Below are 17,737 nucleotides of genomic sequence, written 5' to 3'. Positions count from 1 at the left end.
TCTCTCTCTCTCTCTCTTTCTCTATTGTGTGTGTGTGCATTCGCCTAGTTTTGCGTGCGTAGGTTGAGCTCTGGCTCTTTGGTCCCGCCTCTCAACTGTCAATCAACAGGTGTACAGGTTCCTGAGCCTACTGGGCTCTATCATATCTACATTTGAAACCGTGCATGGAGTCAGCCTCCACAACATCGCTTTTTAATGCATTTCATTTGTCTACTACTCATACGCTGAAACATTTCTTTCTAATGTCTCTATGGTTTATTTGGGCACTCAGTTTCCACCTGTGTCCCCTAGTGCGTGTGCCCCTTGTGTTAAATAATCTATATTTTTCTACCCTATCAATTCCTTTGAGAATCTTGTATGTGGTGATCCATATTCCCCCTAACTCTTCTGTCTTCCAGCGACGTGAGGTTTAATTGGCTCGCCTTGTATCTCATACCCCTTAATTCGGGTACTAGTCTGGTGGCAAGACTTTGAACCTTCTCCAGTTTAGTCTTATGCTTGACGAGAAATGGACTCCATACTGGAGCTGCATACACCAGGTTTGGTCTGACATATGTGGTATACAACGTTCTAAATGATTCCTTACACAAGTTTTTAAAGGCTGTTCTTATGTTGGCCAACCTGGCATATGCTGCTGATGTTATCCTCTTGGTATGAGCTTCAGGGGACAGGTCTGGCGTGATATCAACCCCCAGGTCTTTCTCTCTCTGACTCTTGAAGAATTTCATCTCCCAAGTATACCTTGTATCTGGCCTCCTGCTCCTTACACCTATCTTCATTACATTCGTTTGGGTTAAACTCTAACAACTATTTGTTAAACCATTCCTTCAGTTTGTCCAGGTCTTCTTGAAGCCTCAAGCAGTCCTCCTCTGTCCTAATCCTTCTCATAATTTTGGCATCGTCAGCAAACATTGAGAGGAATGAGTCTATACCCTCTGGGAGATCATTTACGTATATCAGAAACAGGATAGGTCCGAGTACAGAGCCCTATGGGACTCCACTGGTGACTTCACGCCAGTCTGAGGTCTCACCCCTCACTGTTCTATGTTGGGCAAACATCTAAAGATTTGAAATGTAGAATTTCGCAACATAAATACTCTGTAAGACATGGCCAATTGTCTAATGCTTTGTTTGTTCATTTGTCAGAAAATTCTCACCAAAGTGATTGGGAGATGGCGCCTTCAATAACGAACTGTAAAATCACATTAAATAGGAACATATTTGAATCTGCTTTAATACAGATTACAAAAGAATGTAATTTTGAACATTAGAAGTGGTTTATATAACTTCGATCCATTTTTGATAGCTCAATTAAAGGGCGATTTAAGTAGGATCATTGGTGCACATTTGTCTCACTAATTCATTGTTAATATTTACTATCATATGCTATTATAATCCATGTGTGGGCCTATTGATGTAAGCTCTTATTTTATGGGCCCATAAACCATTAGTGGGTATAAATAGGAGCTGCCTCGTATGGACCAATGGGCCTTCTGCAGTTCTTATGCGGGTCTTATTTATTTCCACTTAATTCCCATTCATTTTTCATTGTACCTCACTTCCCTTCACCTCTCTCTCTCCTGCCTATATATTTGTCCAATACTTGACTGTAAATCATTCCTTCTGAAGATATGTATCTGTATAAGTATATATGTATATGATATGTATATGTATAAGATATGTATATGTATAAGATATGTATATGAAGATATGATATGTATATATATATATATATATATATATATATATATATATATATATATATATATATATATATATATATATATGTGTGTGTGTGTGTGTGTGTGTATGTGTGTGTGTGTGTAAATCACGAAAGTTAACACGTGATTAAAAATGTGACCACGGAGGTAGAATTGAAACAGGAATTTCCTTAAGTTCTTTCGTATTTAATAACACATCTTCAGAAGGGTCAATATAATATATATATATATATATATATATATATATATATATATATATATATATATATATGCGAACAAGCCTGAATGGTCCCCAGGACAATATGCAACTGAAAACTCACACCCCAGAAGTGACTCGAACCCATACTCCCAGGAGCAACGCAACTGGTATGTACAAGACGCCTTAATCCACTTGACCATCACGACCGGACATAATGAGGTGATAGCCGAGGCTATTTGAACCACCCCACCGCCGGCACTCGGATAGTAATCTTCGGCATAGCATTTTACCAAATCACCTCATTCTTTGGGGCACACGTGAGGAACACAAATGCGAACAAGCCTGAATGGTCCCTAGGACAATATGCAACTGAAAACTCACACCCAGAAGGTGTGAGTTTTCAGGTATATATATATATATATATATATATATATATATATATATATATATATATATATATATATATATATATATATATATATGCGAACAAGCCTGAATGGTCCCCAGGACTATATGCGAATGAAAACTCACACCCCAGAAGTGACTCAAACCCATACTCCCAGAAGCAACGCAACTGGTAACTACAGGGCGCCTTAATCCGCTTGACCATCACGGCCGTCAAAAGGAAGTGATAGCCGAGGCTATTTGAGCCACTTCCCCGACGGCAACTCGGATTAAGGCGCCCTGTAGTTACCAGTTGCGTTGCTTCTGGGAGTATGGGTTCGAGTCACTTCTGGGGTGTGAGTTTTCATTCGCATATAGTCCTGGGGACCATTCAGGCTTGTTCGCATTTGTGTTCCTCACGTGTGCCCCAAAGAATGAGGTGATTTGGTGAAATGCTATGCCCAAGATTACCATCCGAGTTGCCGTCGGGGAAGTGGCTCAAATAGCCTCGGCTATCACTTCCTTTTGACGGCCGTGTTGGTCAAGCGGATTAAGGCGCCCTGTAGTTACCAGTTGCGTTGCTTCTGGGAGTATGGGTTCGAGTCACTTCTGGGGTGTGAGTTTTCATTCGCATATAGTCCTGGGGACCATTCAGGCTTGTTCGCATTTGTGTTCCTCACGTGTGCCCCAAAGAATGAGGTGATTTGGTGAAATGCTATGCCCAAGATTACCATCCGAGTTGCCGTCGGGGAAGTGGCTCAAATAGCCTCGGCTATCACTTCCTTTTGACGGCCGTGATGGTCAAGCGGATTAAGGCGCCCTGTAGTTACCAGTTGCGTTGCTTCTGGGAGTATGGGTTCGAGTCACTTCTGGGGTGTGAGTTTTCATTCGCATATAGTCCTGGGGACCATTCAGGCTTGTTCGCATTTGTGTTCCTCACGTGTGCCCCAAAGAATGAGGTGATTTGGTGAAATGCTATGCCCAAGATTACCATCCGAGTTGCCGTCGGGGAAGTGGCTCAAATAGCCTCGGCTATCACTTCCTTTTGACGGCCGTGATGGTCAAGCGGATTAAGGCGCCCTGTAGTTACCAGTTGCGTTGCTTCTGGGAGTATGGGTTCGAGTCACTTCTGGGGTGTGAGTTTTCATTCGCATATAGTCCTGGGGACCATTCAGGCTTGTTCGCATTTGTGTTCCTCACGTGTGCCCCAAAGAATGAGGTGATTTGGTGAAATGCTATGCCCAAGATTACCATCCGAGTTGCCGTCGGGGAAGTGGCTCAAATAGCCTCGGCTATCACTTCCTTTTGACGGCCGTGATGGTCAAGCGGATTAAGGCGCCCTGTAGTTACCAGTTGCGTTGCTTCTGGGAGTATGGGTTCGAGTCACTTCTGGGGTGTGAGTTTTCATTCGCATATAGTCCTGGGGACCATTCAGGCTTGTTCGCATTTGTGTTCCTCACGTGTGCCCCAAAGAATGAGGTGATTTGGTGAAATGCTATGCCCAAGATTACCATCCGAGTTGCCGTCGGGGAAGTGGCTCAAATAGCCTCGGCTATCACTTCCTTTTGACGGCCGTGATGGTCAAGCGGATTAAGGCGCCCTGTAGTTACCAGTTGCGTTGCTTCTGGGAGTATGGGTTCGAGTCACTTCTGGGGTGTGAGTTTTCATTCGCATATAGTCCTGGGGACCATTCAGGCTTGTTCGCATTTGTGTTCCTCACGTGTGCCCCAAAGAATGAGGTGATTTGGTGAAATGCTATGCCCAAGATTACCATCCGAGTTGCCGTCGGGGAAGTGGCTCAAATAGCCTCGGCTATCACTTCCTTTTGACGGCCGTGATGGTCAAGCGGATTAAGGCGCCCTGTAGTTACCAGTTGCGTTGCTTCTGGGAGTATGGGTTCGAGTCACTTCTGGGGTGTGAGTTTTCATTCGCATATAGTCCTGGGGACCATTCAGGCTTGTTCGCATTTGTGTTCCTCACGTGTGCCCCAAAGAATGAGGTGATTTGGTGAAATGCTATGCCCAAGATTACCATCCGAGTTGCCGTCGGGGAAGTGGCTCAAATAGCCTCGGCTATCACTTCCTTTTGACGGCCGTGATGGTCAAGCGGATTAAGGCGCCCTGTAGTTACCAGTTGCGTTGCTTCTGGGAGTATGGGTTCGAGTCACTTCTGGGGTGTGAGTTTTCATTCGCATATAGTCCTGGGGACCATTCAGGCTTGTTCGCATTTGTGTTCCTCACGTGTGCCCCAAAGAATGAGGTGATTTGGTGAAATGCTATGCCCAAGATTACCATCCGAGTTGCCGTCGGGGAAGTGGCTCAAATAGCCTCGGCTATCACTTCCTTTTGACGGCCGTGATGGTCAAGCGGATTAAGGCGCCCTGTAGTTACCAGTTGCGTTGCTTCTGGGAGTATGGGTTCGAGTCACTTCTGGGGTGTGAGTTTTCATTCATATATATATATATATATATATATATATATATATATATATATATATATATATATATATATATATAGTGCATTCCATTCCTTAACTAAACTGACACTGATCAATTTCCCTGTAGTGTCTCTGTGGTTGCTCAGTTTGCACCTGTGTCCCCTTGTTCGAGTATGCCCCCCCCCCCCCCCACCCCCGGTATGGCCTTATCTGCAGTTTACCATTTATTTTAATGGCCCGGAAGTGGTCCATGTCCCACCTCGTGGTCACACTGAGGGGAAACAACAGGGTTAATCAGGGAACAGGTGCAGAACAGTAATAAATACTTAAGATAGAATAATTACTTACAAATTCCTGCAAAAGTCATTATTCCAGCCTAAGGAAAGGCAGCCCGTCCTAAGGTTTCCCGAACGTCAAGAAACTGTCGTACTAATGTGCCCTTATCCTAACCTACCAGAGGAGCCAAAACAGAAAACGGGACAGTATGTCCATTCCGCGAGCCGCTACCATTTTCAAGTGCGACAATTTTTGGCCGTAGGTAGAGTATACGTTAAAAATGTGACGTTCTATTAAGAGGACGGGTTGTATGAAGAGAAAGAACGAGATTTGTTATAAAACAAATTCTTAAACTTGACTCAGACAAAATGATCACTATGGCAACCAGTGTCCATATATATATGACTAAATACTTCACAATATAATACTGTAAGTGAGTTTCCGTAAGGTTCGTGACTATTCCCCAGCAGTAAAATAGGTACCTGGGTGTTAGTCAGCTGTCACGGGCTGCTTCCTGGGGGTGGAGGCCTGGTCGAGGACCGGGCCGCGAGGACACTAAAAAACCTCGAAATCATCCAAGACAACCTCAAGATTCAAGCCGTATTACTTGACAGTATACAAGAGTATACGTATCCCTGATCTGCTACTTACGGAACAACGGTTATCTATGGAACAACGGCTACTTACTTACGGAACAACGGCAACTTGCCAAGAATCAGCGGAGCGCCCGCCCGTAACTCCGTCCTCCATGAAATCCAATTACCGACTAATATTTAAAACGCTGAGTGACTGCGGCCACCCAATCCCCTCCCTCCTCCCCCCCCCCAGTAGCTTAACCCCCAGAATTGCGACGTTGTGCGATTAACGACTTTTTCAGACTACTTATGAGGCACAACGCTTATCACTGGCACGGGCAGAGCTCCATTATAACCGCTGACAATATTACTACAGACATCTATTCTCAAAACTTTAATATAAGAACTGGTTGTCTTTCCTTAGACATTAATATTACCGGCATACATTTGGCAGCGTCGCACTCATGTCTAGACCAGATGTTCTTAACCCGCTAACTTTAGCACATCAACATATTAGGCCAAGTTGCCTAAGAAGCCGAATTTTCCTGAAATATTATAATTTGAATTATTTTTTTGTTGTGGATACAGCTCCTGTATACAGTATACATTACCTGTATACAGTGGATACAGGTAATAAAGATACAGCTCTTTATTACATATGATTATAATTTTTTGTTTTATTTTGATTCAAAACTAACAGGAATTTCTGTATTTTATCAAATCACCTCATTCTTTGGGGCACACGTGAGAAACACATTCAGGCTTGTTCGCATTTGTGTTTCTCACGTGTGCCAAAGAATGAGGTGATTTGATAAAATACTAAAATACTATGCCCAAGATTACCATCAGAGCGCCGCCGGGGTAAAATAGCTTCGGCTACCATCATCTTTTGAACGGTCGTGATGGTCGAGTGGTGAAGGTGTCCTGTACACCAGTTGCATAGTGTCCCTGGCAGTATGGGTTCGAGTCACTTCTGGGGTTTGAGTTTATATATATATATATATATATATATATATATATATATATATATATATATATATATATATATATATATATATATATATATATATATATATATATATATATTGAGTTTATATATATATATATATATATATATATATATATATATATATATATATATATATATATATATATATACTGCTAGGTATACGTTATTCGATAACGTATTCGATTTATTCGATAAAATTTATCGAATTGTTAAATTCCTGTTTCAATTCTTCCTCCGTGGTCTGACACTGTCACATATATATGTCTGACACTGTCACATATATATATAACGTATATATATATATATATATATATATATATATATATATATATATATATATATATATATATATATATATATATATATATATATGTATATGAATGAAAACTCACACCCCAGAAGTGACTCGAACCCATACTCCCAGAAGCAACGCAACTGGTAACTACAGGGCGCCTTAATCCGCTTGACCATCACGGCCGTCAAAAGGAAGTGATAGCCGAGGCTATTTGAGCCACTTCCCCGACGGCAACTCGGATGGTAATCTTGGGCATAGCATTTCACCAAATCACCTCATTCTTTGGGGCACACGTGAGGAACACAAATGCGAACAAGCCTGAATGGTCCCCAGGACTATATGCGAATGAAAACTCACACCCCAGAAGTGACTCGAACCCATACTCCCAGAAGCAACGCAACTGGTAACTACAGGGCGCCTTAATCCGCTTGACCATCACGGCCGTCAAAAGGAAGTGATAGCCGAGGCTATTTGAGCCACTTCCCCGACGGCAACTCGGATGGTAATCTTGGGCATAGCATTTCACCAAATCACCTCATTCTTTGGGGCACACGTGAGGAACACAAATGCGAACAAGCCTGAATGGTCCCCAGGACTATATGCGAATGAAAACTCACACCCCAGAAGTGACTCGAACCCATACTCCCAGAAGCAACGCAACTGGTAACTACAGGGCGCCTTAATCCGCTTGACCATCACGGCCGTCAAAAGGAAGTGATAGCCGAGGCTATTTGAGCCACTTCCCCGACGGCAACTCGGATGGTAATCTTGGGCATAGCATTTCACCAAATCACCTCATTCTTTGGGGCACACGTGAGGAACACAAATGCGAACAAGCCTGAATGGTCCCCAGGACTATATGCGAATGAAAACTCACACCCCAGAAGTGACTCAAACCCATACTCCCAGAAGCAACGCAACTGGTAACTACAGGGCGCCTTAATCCGCTTGACCATCACGGCCGTCAAAAGGAAGTGATAGCCGAGGCTATTTGAGCCACTTCCCCGACGGCAACTCGGATGGCGCCCTGTAGTTACCAGTTGCGTTGCTTCTGGGAGTATGGGTTCGAGTCACTTCTGGGGTGTGAGTTTTCATTCGCATATAGTCCTGGGGACCATTCAGGCTTGTTCGCATTTGTGTTCCTCACGTGTGCCCCAAAGAATGAGGTGATTTGGTGAAATGCTATGCCCAAGATTACCATCCGAGTTGCCGTCGGGGAAGTGGCTCAAATAGCCTCGGCTATCACTTCCTTTTGACGGCCGTGTTGGTCAAGCGGATTAAGGCGCCCTGTAGTTACCAGTTGCGTTGCTTCTGGGAGTATGGGTTCGAGTCACTTCTGGGGTGTGAGTTTTCATTCGCATATAGTCCTGGGGACCATTCAGGCTTGTTCGCATTTGTGTTCCTCACGTGTGCCCCAAAGAATGAGGTGATTTGGTGAAATGCTATGCCCAAGATTACCATCCGAGTTGCCGTCGGGGAAGTGGCTCAAATAGCCTCGGCTATCACTTCCTTTTGACGGCCGTGATGGTCAAGCGGATTAAGGCGCCCTGTAGTTACCAGTTGCGTTGCTTCTGGGAGTATGGGTTCGAGTCACTTCTGGGGTGTGAGTTTTCATTCGCATATAGTCCTGGGGACCATTCAGGCTTGTTCGCATTTGTGTTCCTCACGTGTGCCCCAAAGAATGAGGTGATTTGGTGAAATGCTATGCCCAAGATTACCATCCGAGTTGCCGTCGGGGAAGTGGCTCAAATAGCCTCGGCTATCACTTCCTTTTGACGGCCGTGATGGTCAAGCGGATTAAGGCGCCCTGTAGTTACCAGTTGCGTTGCTTCTGGGAGTATGGGTTCGAGTCACTTCTGGGGTGTGAGTTTTCATTCGCATATAGTCCTGGGGACCATTCAGGCTTGTTCGCATTTGTGTTCCTCACGTGTGCCCCAAAGAATGAGGTGATTTGGTGAAATGCTATGCCCAAGATTACCATCCGAGTTGCCGTCGGGGAAGTGGCTCAAATAGCCTCGGCTATCACTTCCTTTTGACGGCCGTGATGGTCAAGCGGATTAAGGCGCCCTGTAGTTACCAGTTGCGTTGCTTCTGGGAGTATGGGTTCGAGTCACTTCTGGGGTGTGAGTTTTCATTCGCATATAGTCCTGGGGACCATTCAGGCTTGTTCGCATTTGTGTTCCTCACGTGTGCCCCAAAGAATGAGGTGATTTGGTGAAATGCTATGCCCAAGATTACCATCCGAGTTGCCGTCGGGGAAGTGGCTCAAATAGCCTCGGCTATCACTTCCTTTTGACGGCCGTGATGGTCAAGCGGATTAAGGCGCCCTGTAGTTACCAGTTGCGTTGCTTCTGGGAGTATGGGTTCGAGTCACTTCTGGGGTGTGAGTTTTCATTCGCATATAGTCCTGGGGACCATTCAGGCTTGTTCGCATTTGTGTTCCTCACGTGTGCCCCAAAGAATGAGGTGATTTGGTGAAATGCTATGCCCAAGATTACCATCCGAGTTGCCGTCGGGGAAGTGGCTCAAATAGCCTCGGCTATCACTTCCTTTTGACGGCCGTGATGGTCAAGCGGATTAAGGCGCCCTGTAGTTACCAGTTGCGTTGCTTCTGGGAGTATGGGTTCGAGTCACTTCTGGGGTGTGAGTTTTCATTCATATATATATATATATATATATATATATATATATATATATATATATATATATATATATATATATATATATATATAGTGCATTCCATTCCTTAACTAAACTGACACTGATCAATTTCCCTGTAGTGTCTCTGTGGTTGCTCAGTTTGCACCTGTGTCCCCTTGTTCGAGTATGCCCCCCCCCCCCCACCCCCGGTATGGCCTTATCTGCAGTTTACCATTTATTTTAATGGCCCGGAAGTGGTCCATGTCCCACCTCGTGGTCACACTGAGGGGAAACAACAGGGTTAATCAGGGAACAGGTGCAGAACAGTAATAAATACTTAAGATAGAATAATTACTTACAAATTCCTGCAAAAGTCATTATTCCAGCCTAAGGAAAGGCAGCCCGTCCTAAGGTTTCCCGAACGTCAAGAAACTGTCGTACTAATGTGCCCTTATCCTAACCTACCAGAGGAGCCAAAACAGAAAACGGGACAGTATGTCCATTCCGCGAGCCGCTACCATTTTCAAGTGCGACAATTTTTGGCCGTAGGTAGAGTATACGTTAAAAATGTGACGTTCTATTAAGAGGACGGGTTGTATGAAGAGAAAGAACGAGATTTGTTATAAAACAAATTCTTAAACTTGACTCAGACAAAATGATCACTATGGCAACCAGTGTCCATATATATATGACTAAATACTTCACAATATAATACTGTAAGTGAGTTTCCGTAAGGTTCGTGACTATTCCCCAGCAGTAAAATAGGTACCTGGGTGTTAGTCAGCTGTCACGGGCTGCTTCCTGGGGGTGGAGGCCTGGTCGAGGACCGGGCCGCGAGGACACTAAAAAACCTCGAAATCATCCAAGACAACCTCAAGATTCAAGCCGTATTACTTGACAGTATACAAGAGTATACGTATCCCTGATCTGCTACTTACGGAACAACGGTTATCTATGGAACAACGGCTACTTACTTACGGAACAACGGCAACTTGCCAAGAATCAGCGGAGCGCCCGCCCGTAACTCCGTCCTCCATGAAATCCAATTACCGACTAATATTTAAAACGCTGAGTGACTGCGGCCACCCAATCCCCTCCCTCCTCCCCCCCCCCCCAGTAGCTTAACCCCCAGAATTGCGACGTTGTGCGATTAACGACTTTTTCAGACTACTTATGAGGCACAACGCTTATCACTGGCACGGGCAGAGCTCCATTATAACCGCTGACAATATTACTACAGACATCTATTCTCAAAACTTTAATATAAGAACTGGTTGTCTTTCCTTAGACATTAATATTACCGGCATACATTTGGCAGCGTCGCACTCATGTCTAGACCAGATGTTCTTAACCCGCTAACTTTAGCACATCAACATATTAGGCCAAGTTGCCTAAGAAGCCGAATTTTCCTGAAATATTATAATTTGAATTATTTTTTTGTTGTGGATACAGCTCCTGTATACAGTATACATTACCTGTATACAGTGGATACAGGTAATAAAGATACAGCTCTTTATTACATATGATTATAATTTTTTGTTTTATTTTGATTCAAAACTAACAGGAATTTCTGTATTTTATCAAATCACCTCATTCTTTGGGGCACACGTGAGAAACACATTCAGGCTTGTTCGCATTTGTGTTTCTCACGTGTGCCAAAGAATGAGGTGATTTGATAAAATACTAAAATACTATGCCCAAGATTACCATCAGAGCGCCGCCGGGGTAAAATAGCTTCGGCTACCATCATCTTTTGAACGGTCGTGATGGTCGAGTGGTGAAGGTGTCCTGTACACCAGTTGCATAGTGTCCCTGGCAGTATGGGTTCGAGTCACTTCTGGGGTTTGAGTTATATATATATATATATATATATATATATATATATATATATATATATATATATATATATATATACTGCTAGGTATACGTTATTCGATAACGTATTCGATTTATTCGATAAAATTTATCGAATTGTTAAATTCCTGTTTCAATTCTTCCTCCGTGGTCTGACACTGTCACATATATATGTCTGACACTGTCACATATATATATAACGTATATATATATATATATATATATATATATATATATATATATATATATATATATATATATATATATATATATATATGTATATGAATGAAAACTCACACCCCAGAAGTGACTCGAACCCATACTCCCAGAAGCAACGCAACTGGTAACTACAGGGCGCCTTAATCCGCTTGACCATCACGGCCGTCAAAAGGAAGTGATAGCCGAGGCTATTTGAGCCACTTCCCCGACGGCAACTCGGATGGTAATCTTGGGCATAGCATTTCACCAAATCACCTCATTCTTTGGGGCACACGTGAGGAACACAAATGCGAACAAGCCTGAATGGTCCCCAGGACTATATGCGAATGAAAACTCACACCCCAGAAGTGACTCGAACCCATACTCCCAGAAGCAACGCAACTGGTAACTACAGGGCGCCTTAATCCGCTTGACCATCACGGCCGTCAAAAGGAAGTGATAGCCGAGGCTATTTGAGCCACTTCCCCGACGGCAACTCGGATGGTAATCTTGGGCATAGCATTTCACCAAATCACCTCATTCTTTGGGGCACACGTGAGGAACACAAATGCGAACAAGCCTGAATGGTCCCCAGGACTATATGCGAATGAAAACTCACACCCCAGAAGTGACTCGAACCCATACTCCCAGAAGCAACGCAACTGGTAACTACAGGGCGCCTTAATCCGCTTGACCATCACGGCCGTCAAAAGGAAGTGATAGCCGAGGCTATTTGAGCCACTTCCCCGACGGCAACTCGGATGGTAATCTTGGGCATAGCATTTCACCAAATCACCTCATTCTTTGGGGCACACGTGAGGAACACAAATGCGAACAAGCCTGAATGGTCCCCAGGACTATATGCGAATGAAAACTCACACCCCAGAAGTGACTCGAACCCATACTCCCAGAAGCAACGCAACTGGTAACTACAGGGCGCCTTAATCCGCTTGACCATCACGGCCGTCAAAAGGAAGTGATAGCCGAGGCTATTTGAGCCACTTCCCCGACGGCAACTCGGATGGTAATCTTGGGCATAGCATTTCACCAAATCACCTCATTCTTTGGGGCACACGTGAGGAACACAAATGCGAACAAGCCTGAATGGTCCCCAGGACTATATGCGAATGAAAACTCACACCCCAGAAGTGACTCGAACCCATACTCCCAGAAGCAACGCAACTGGTAACTACAGGGCGCCTTAATCCGCTTGACCACCGCTTGACCGAGTTGCCGTCGGGGAAGTGGCTCAAATAGCCTCGGCTATCACTTCCTTTTGACGGCCGTGATGGTCAAGCGGATTAAGGCGCCCTGTAGTTACCAGTTGCGTTACTTCTGGGAGTATGGGTTCGAGTCACTTCTGGGGTGTGAGTTTTCATTCGCATATAGTCCTGGGGACCATTCAGGCTTGTTCGCATATATATATATATATATATATATATATATATATATATATATATATATATATATATATATATATATATATATATATATATATATATAAACTCCCAGGTATCTATATATATATAAAGTGCAGCTAGTTTTTTTTAAGGAGCCGGGTTCTAAGCTAATTAAAACAGGTGAGAAAACACACACACCGATGGCTGGAGAGGCGGGATCCAAGAGTCAATGCTCGATCCTGCAAGTGAGTGCATATTCCTCAGGTGAGTGCATATCCTGAGGAAGCAGCCCGTAGCAGCAGTCTAACTCCCAGGTATCTATATACTGATCACCTGCTTACTATGGGTGAACAGTCGCATCAGGTAAAAGATACTCGGCCCATTTGCTTCTGCCTTCGTCCGGAAATCGAACCCGCGGCCATAGGACTACGACCTCGGAGCTCTGTCCACACAGCCCCTCGCCGTATATGTGTATTTACTATTTGAGTCCGCAGAATCGAGCTATTAGCTCTTGGACCCCGCCTTTCTAACCAATCTATTTTTCCTCTATTATATCTATTATATATATCTAAAAGACACACACATCCCCAGGATGCAACCCGTAGCAGCTGTCTGACTTCCAGGTACCCATTTACTGCTAGGTGAACAGAGGCATCAGGGTGAAAGAAATTTTGCACAGTTGTTTCCGCCTCCGCCGGAAATCGAACCCGGACTATTAGGACAACGACCCCCAGGCGCTATCCACTCAGCCGCGAGACCCCTGTGTGTATTCACCTAGTTGTGTTTTCGGGGGTTGAGCTCTGCTCTTTCGGCCCGCCTCTCAACTGTCAATCAACTGTTTCTACTACTACTACTATTATTTCCCCCCACACCACACACACACCCGAGGAAGCAGTCCGTGACAGCTGACTAACTCCCAGGTACCTATTTACTGCTAGGTAACAGGGGGTGAAAGAAACTCTGCCCATCGTTTCTTGCAGGCGCCTGGGATCGAACCCGGGACCACAGGATCACGTGACCAGCGTACAGTCCGCTCGGCAACAGGGGGTGAAAGAAACTCTGCCCATCGTTTCTTGCCGGCGCCTGGGATCGAACCCGGGACCACAGGATCACGTGACCAGCGTACAGTCCGCTCGGCAACAGGGGGTGAAAGAAACTCTGCCCATCGTTTCTTGCCGGCGCCTGGGATCGAACCCGGGACCACAGGATCACGTGACCAGCGTACAGTCCGCTCGGCAACAGGGGGTGAAAGAAACTCTGCCCATCGTTTCTTGCCGGCGCCTGGGATCGAACCCGGGACCACAGGATCACGTGACCAGCGTACGGTCCGCTTGGCCACCAGCTCCCATGTGTGCGTGCGTGCGTATGCATGCGCCGATAAATGCAGTAACATCAACACAGACTCTCATCTGACTCGTGCAGAAAGACAACAGCAACAACCTGACGGTAAAGAGCGCAGAAATATGTTACAAAATGACTGTCGAATTTGACGTGACATGTATATTTGATGTTCAAATATTGCTGCTGTTGCTTTTGCAATTACCAATTTTGTTTTGCAACCAGATTTAGCATTTAGTTGTTGAGAAGGAAACTCATAAATGTGTCCGCCAACGCTAACATAAATTGTCCTGTGATGGAGCCATTACATCAGACCCCCAATGTTGCAGCGACGTTCTGGCAACTACGTAGGGACGTTGCAGCTACGTTCTGGCAACTATGCAGCGACGTTCTGGCAACTATGCAGCGACGTTCTGGCAACTATGCAGCGACGTTCTGGCAACTATGCAGCGACGTTCTGGCAACTATGCAGCGACGTTCTGGCAACTATGCAGCGACGTTCTGGCAACTATGCAGCGACGTTCTGGCAACTATGCAGCGACGTTCTGGCAACTATGCAGCGACGTTCTGGCAACTATGCAGGGACGTTGCAGCGACGTTCTTGCAACTATGCAGGGACGTTGCAGCGACGTTCTGGCAACTATGCAGCGACGTTCTTGCAACTATGTAGCGACGTTCTGGCAACTATGCAGCGACGTTATTGCAACTATGCAGCGACGTTCTGGCAACTATGCAACAACGTTCTTGCAACTATGCAGCGACGTTCTTGCAACTATGCAGCGACGTTCTTGCAACTATGCAACGACGTTCTGGCAACTATGCAGCGACGTTCTGGCAACTATGCAGCGACGTTCTTGCAACTATGCAGCGACGTTCTTGCAACTATGCAGCGACGTTCTGGCAACTATGCAGCGACGTTCTTGCAACTATGCAGGGACGTTGCAGCGACGTTCTTGCAACTATGCAGGGACGTTGCAGCGACGTTCTTGCAACTATGCAGGGACGTTCTGGCAACTATGCAGCGACGTTCTTGCAACTATGCAGCGACGTTCTGGCAACTATGCAGCGACGTTCTTGCAACTATGCAGCGACGTTCTTGCAACTATGCAGCTACGTTCTGGCAACTATGCAGCGACGTTCTTGCAACTATGCAGCGACGTTCTGGCAACTATGCAGCGACGTTCTTGCAACTATGCAGCGACGTTCTGGCAACTATGCAGCGACGTTCTGGCAACTATGCAGGGACGTTGCAGCGACGTAGCTACAGCGTAAATATAACATTCGCGTTTGTTGCGATATCAGTGGGGACACTTTGAGGCTTAGATAGTTAACATAGTATAACAGTTATTATCCCCCATTAACAAGCACGGAAGTTGCTTAACAATATAGCACTGGGAGCATGTTATGGCTGTCCCTGTGATATATTTGTAGAAAAATTCCATTTAAGCTTAGATATATTCATGAATATATATTATTCATGAATACGTAATGAATACTCTCTCTCTCCCTCATCCCTTGAACTAAAAAAAAACAATAAACAAAGCCAAAAACTTCAATACGACAATAACACAGTAGTATATACAAGGACAAACACACACACACCCTCACCCCAAGCACTCACAAACACACACACACCCTCACCCCAAGCACTCACAAACACACACACACCCTCACCCCAAGCACTCACAAACACACACACACCCTCACCCCAAGCACTCACAAACACACACACACCCTCACCCCAAGCACTCACAAACACACACACACCCTCACCCCAAGCACTCACAAACACACACACACCCTCACCCCAAGCACTCACAAACACACACACACCCTCACCCCAAGCACTCACAAACACACACACACCCTCACCCCAAGCACTCACAAACACACACACACCCTCACCCCAAGCACTCACAAACACACACACACCCTCACCCCAAGCACTCACAAACACACACACACCCTCACCCCAAGCACTCACAAACACACACACACCCTCACCCCAAGCACTCACAAACACACACACACCCTCACCCCAAGCACTCACAAACAAACACATAAACAAACAGTTGTATTGAATAAAAGTAACCTTGCTCTACGGTCTCCCTTCCTCTTCGAGTCCTATTTGAAAGTATATATATATATATATATATATATATATATATATATATATATATATATATATATATATATATATGTCGTACCTAGTAGCCAGAACGCACTTCTCAGCCTACTATGCAAGGCCCGATTTGCCTAATAAGCCAAGTTTTCATGAATTAATTGTTTTTCGTCTACCTAACCTACCTAACCTAACCTAACCTAACTTTTTCGGCTACCTAACCTAACCTAACCTATAAAGATAGGATAGGTTAGGTTAGGTAGGGTTGGTTAGGTTCGGTCATATATCTACGTTAATTTTAACTCCAATAAAAAAAATTGACCTCATACATAATGAAATGGGTAGCTTTATCATTTCATAAGAAAAAAAATAGAGAAAATATATTAATTCAGGAAAACTTGGCTTATTAGGCAAATCGGGCCTTGCATAGTAGGCCAAAAAGTGCGTTCTGGCTACTAGGTACGACATATATATATATATATATATATATATATATATATATATATGTCGTACCTAGTAGCCAGAACGCACTTCTCAGCCTACTATGCAAGGCCCGATTTGCCTAATAAGCCAAGTTTTCCTGAATTAATATATTTTCTCTAATTTTTTTCTTATGAAATGATAAAGCTACCCATTTCATTATGTATGAGGTCAATTTTTTTTTATTGGAGTTAAAATTAACGTAGATATGTGACCAAACCTAACCAACCCTACCTAACCTAACCTATCTTTATAGGTTAGGTTAGGTAGCCAAAAAAGTTAGGTTAGGTTAGGTAGGTTAGGTAGTCGAAAAACAATTAATGAAAACTTGGCTTATTAGGCAAATCGGGCCTTGTAAAGTAGGCTGAGAAGTGCGTTCTGGCTACTAGGTACGACATATATATATATATATATATATATATATATATATATAAATATATATATATATATATATATATAAATATATATATAAATATATATATATATATATATATATATAAATATATATATAAATATATATATATATATATATATATATATATATATATATATATATATATATATATATATATTTATATATATATATTGTTTTCAGTTGCATATATGCCTGGAGACCGTTCAGTCTTGTTTGCATATATATAAATGTATATACACATCGATTGCCGTTTGTTATTTTTATATCACTGGAGTTTGTTGTTTTAATAAGCTCTCAATAAGTTTTTATTGCCAAACACATCATCCGTGCAGCGGGAAAATTGACCTATTAAAAAACGAACAAAAACCCATCATTGTGGCTTTGCGTTCACAAAG

General features: G+C 43.9%; 1 protein-coding gene across 1 annotated transcript; it reads left to right on the top strand.

Moving 5' to 3' along the window:
• Positions 1-14,645: 14,645 nt before the first annotated feature.
• On the top strand, positions 14,646-15,641 carry LOC138367563 (uncharacterized). Its single transcript, XM_069329262.1, has one exon. The coding sequence runs from the start codon at positions 14,646-14,648 to the stop codon at positions 15,639-15,641; it is 996 nt and encodes a 331-aa protein (XP_069185363.1).
• The last annotated feature ends 2,096 nt before the right edge of the window (positions 15,642-17,737 follow it).

This window comes from Procambarus clarkii, chromosome 22 (genome assembly GCF_040958095.1).
Source record: "Procambarus clarkii isolate CNS0578487 chromosome 22, FALCON_Pclarkii_2.0, whole genome shotgun sequence".
In the NCBI taxonomy this organism is placed as follows: Eukaryota; Metazoa; Arthropoda; class Malacostraca; order Decapoda; family Cambaridae; genus Procambarus; species Procambarus clarkii.
This window is presented reverse-complemented; position numbering and strand designations above follow the sequence as displayed.

Excerpts from the sequence above, each read along its gene's own strand:
- LOC138367563 (XM_069329262.1), top strand. The coding sequence starts at position 14,646 with ATGTTGCAGCGACGTTCTGGCAACTACGTAGGGACGTTGCAGCTACGT.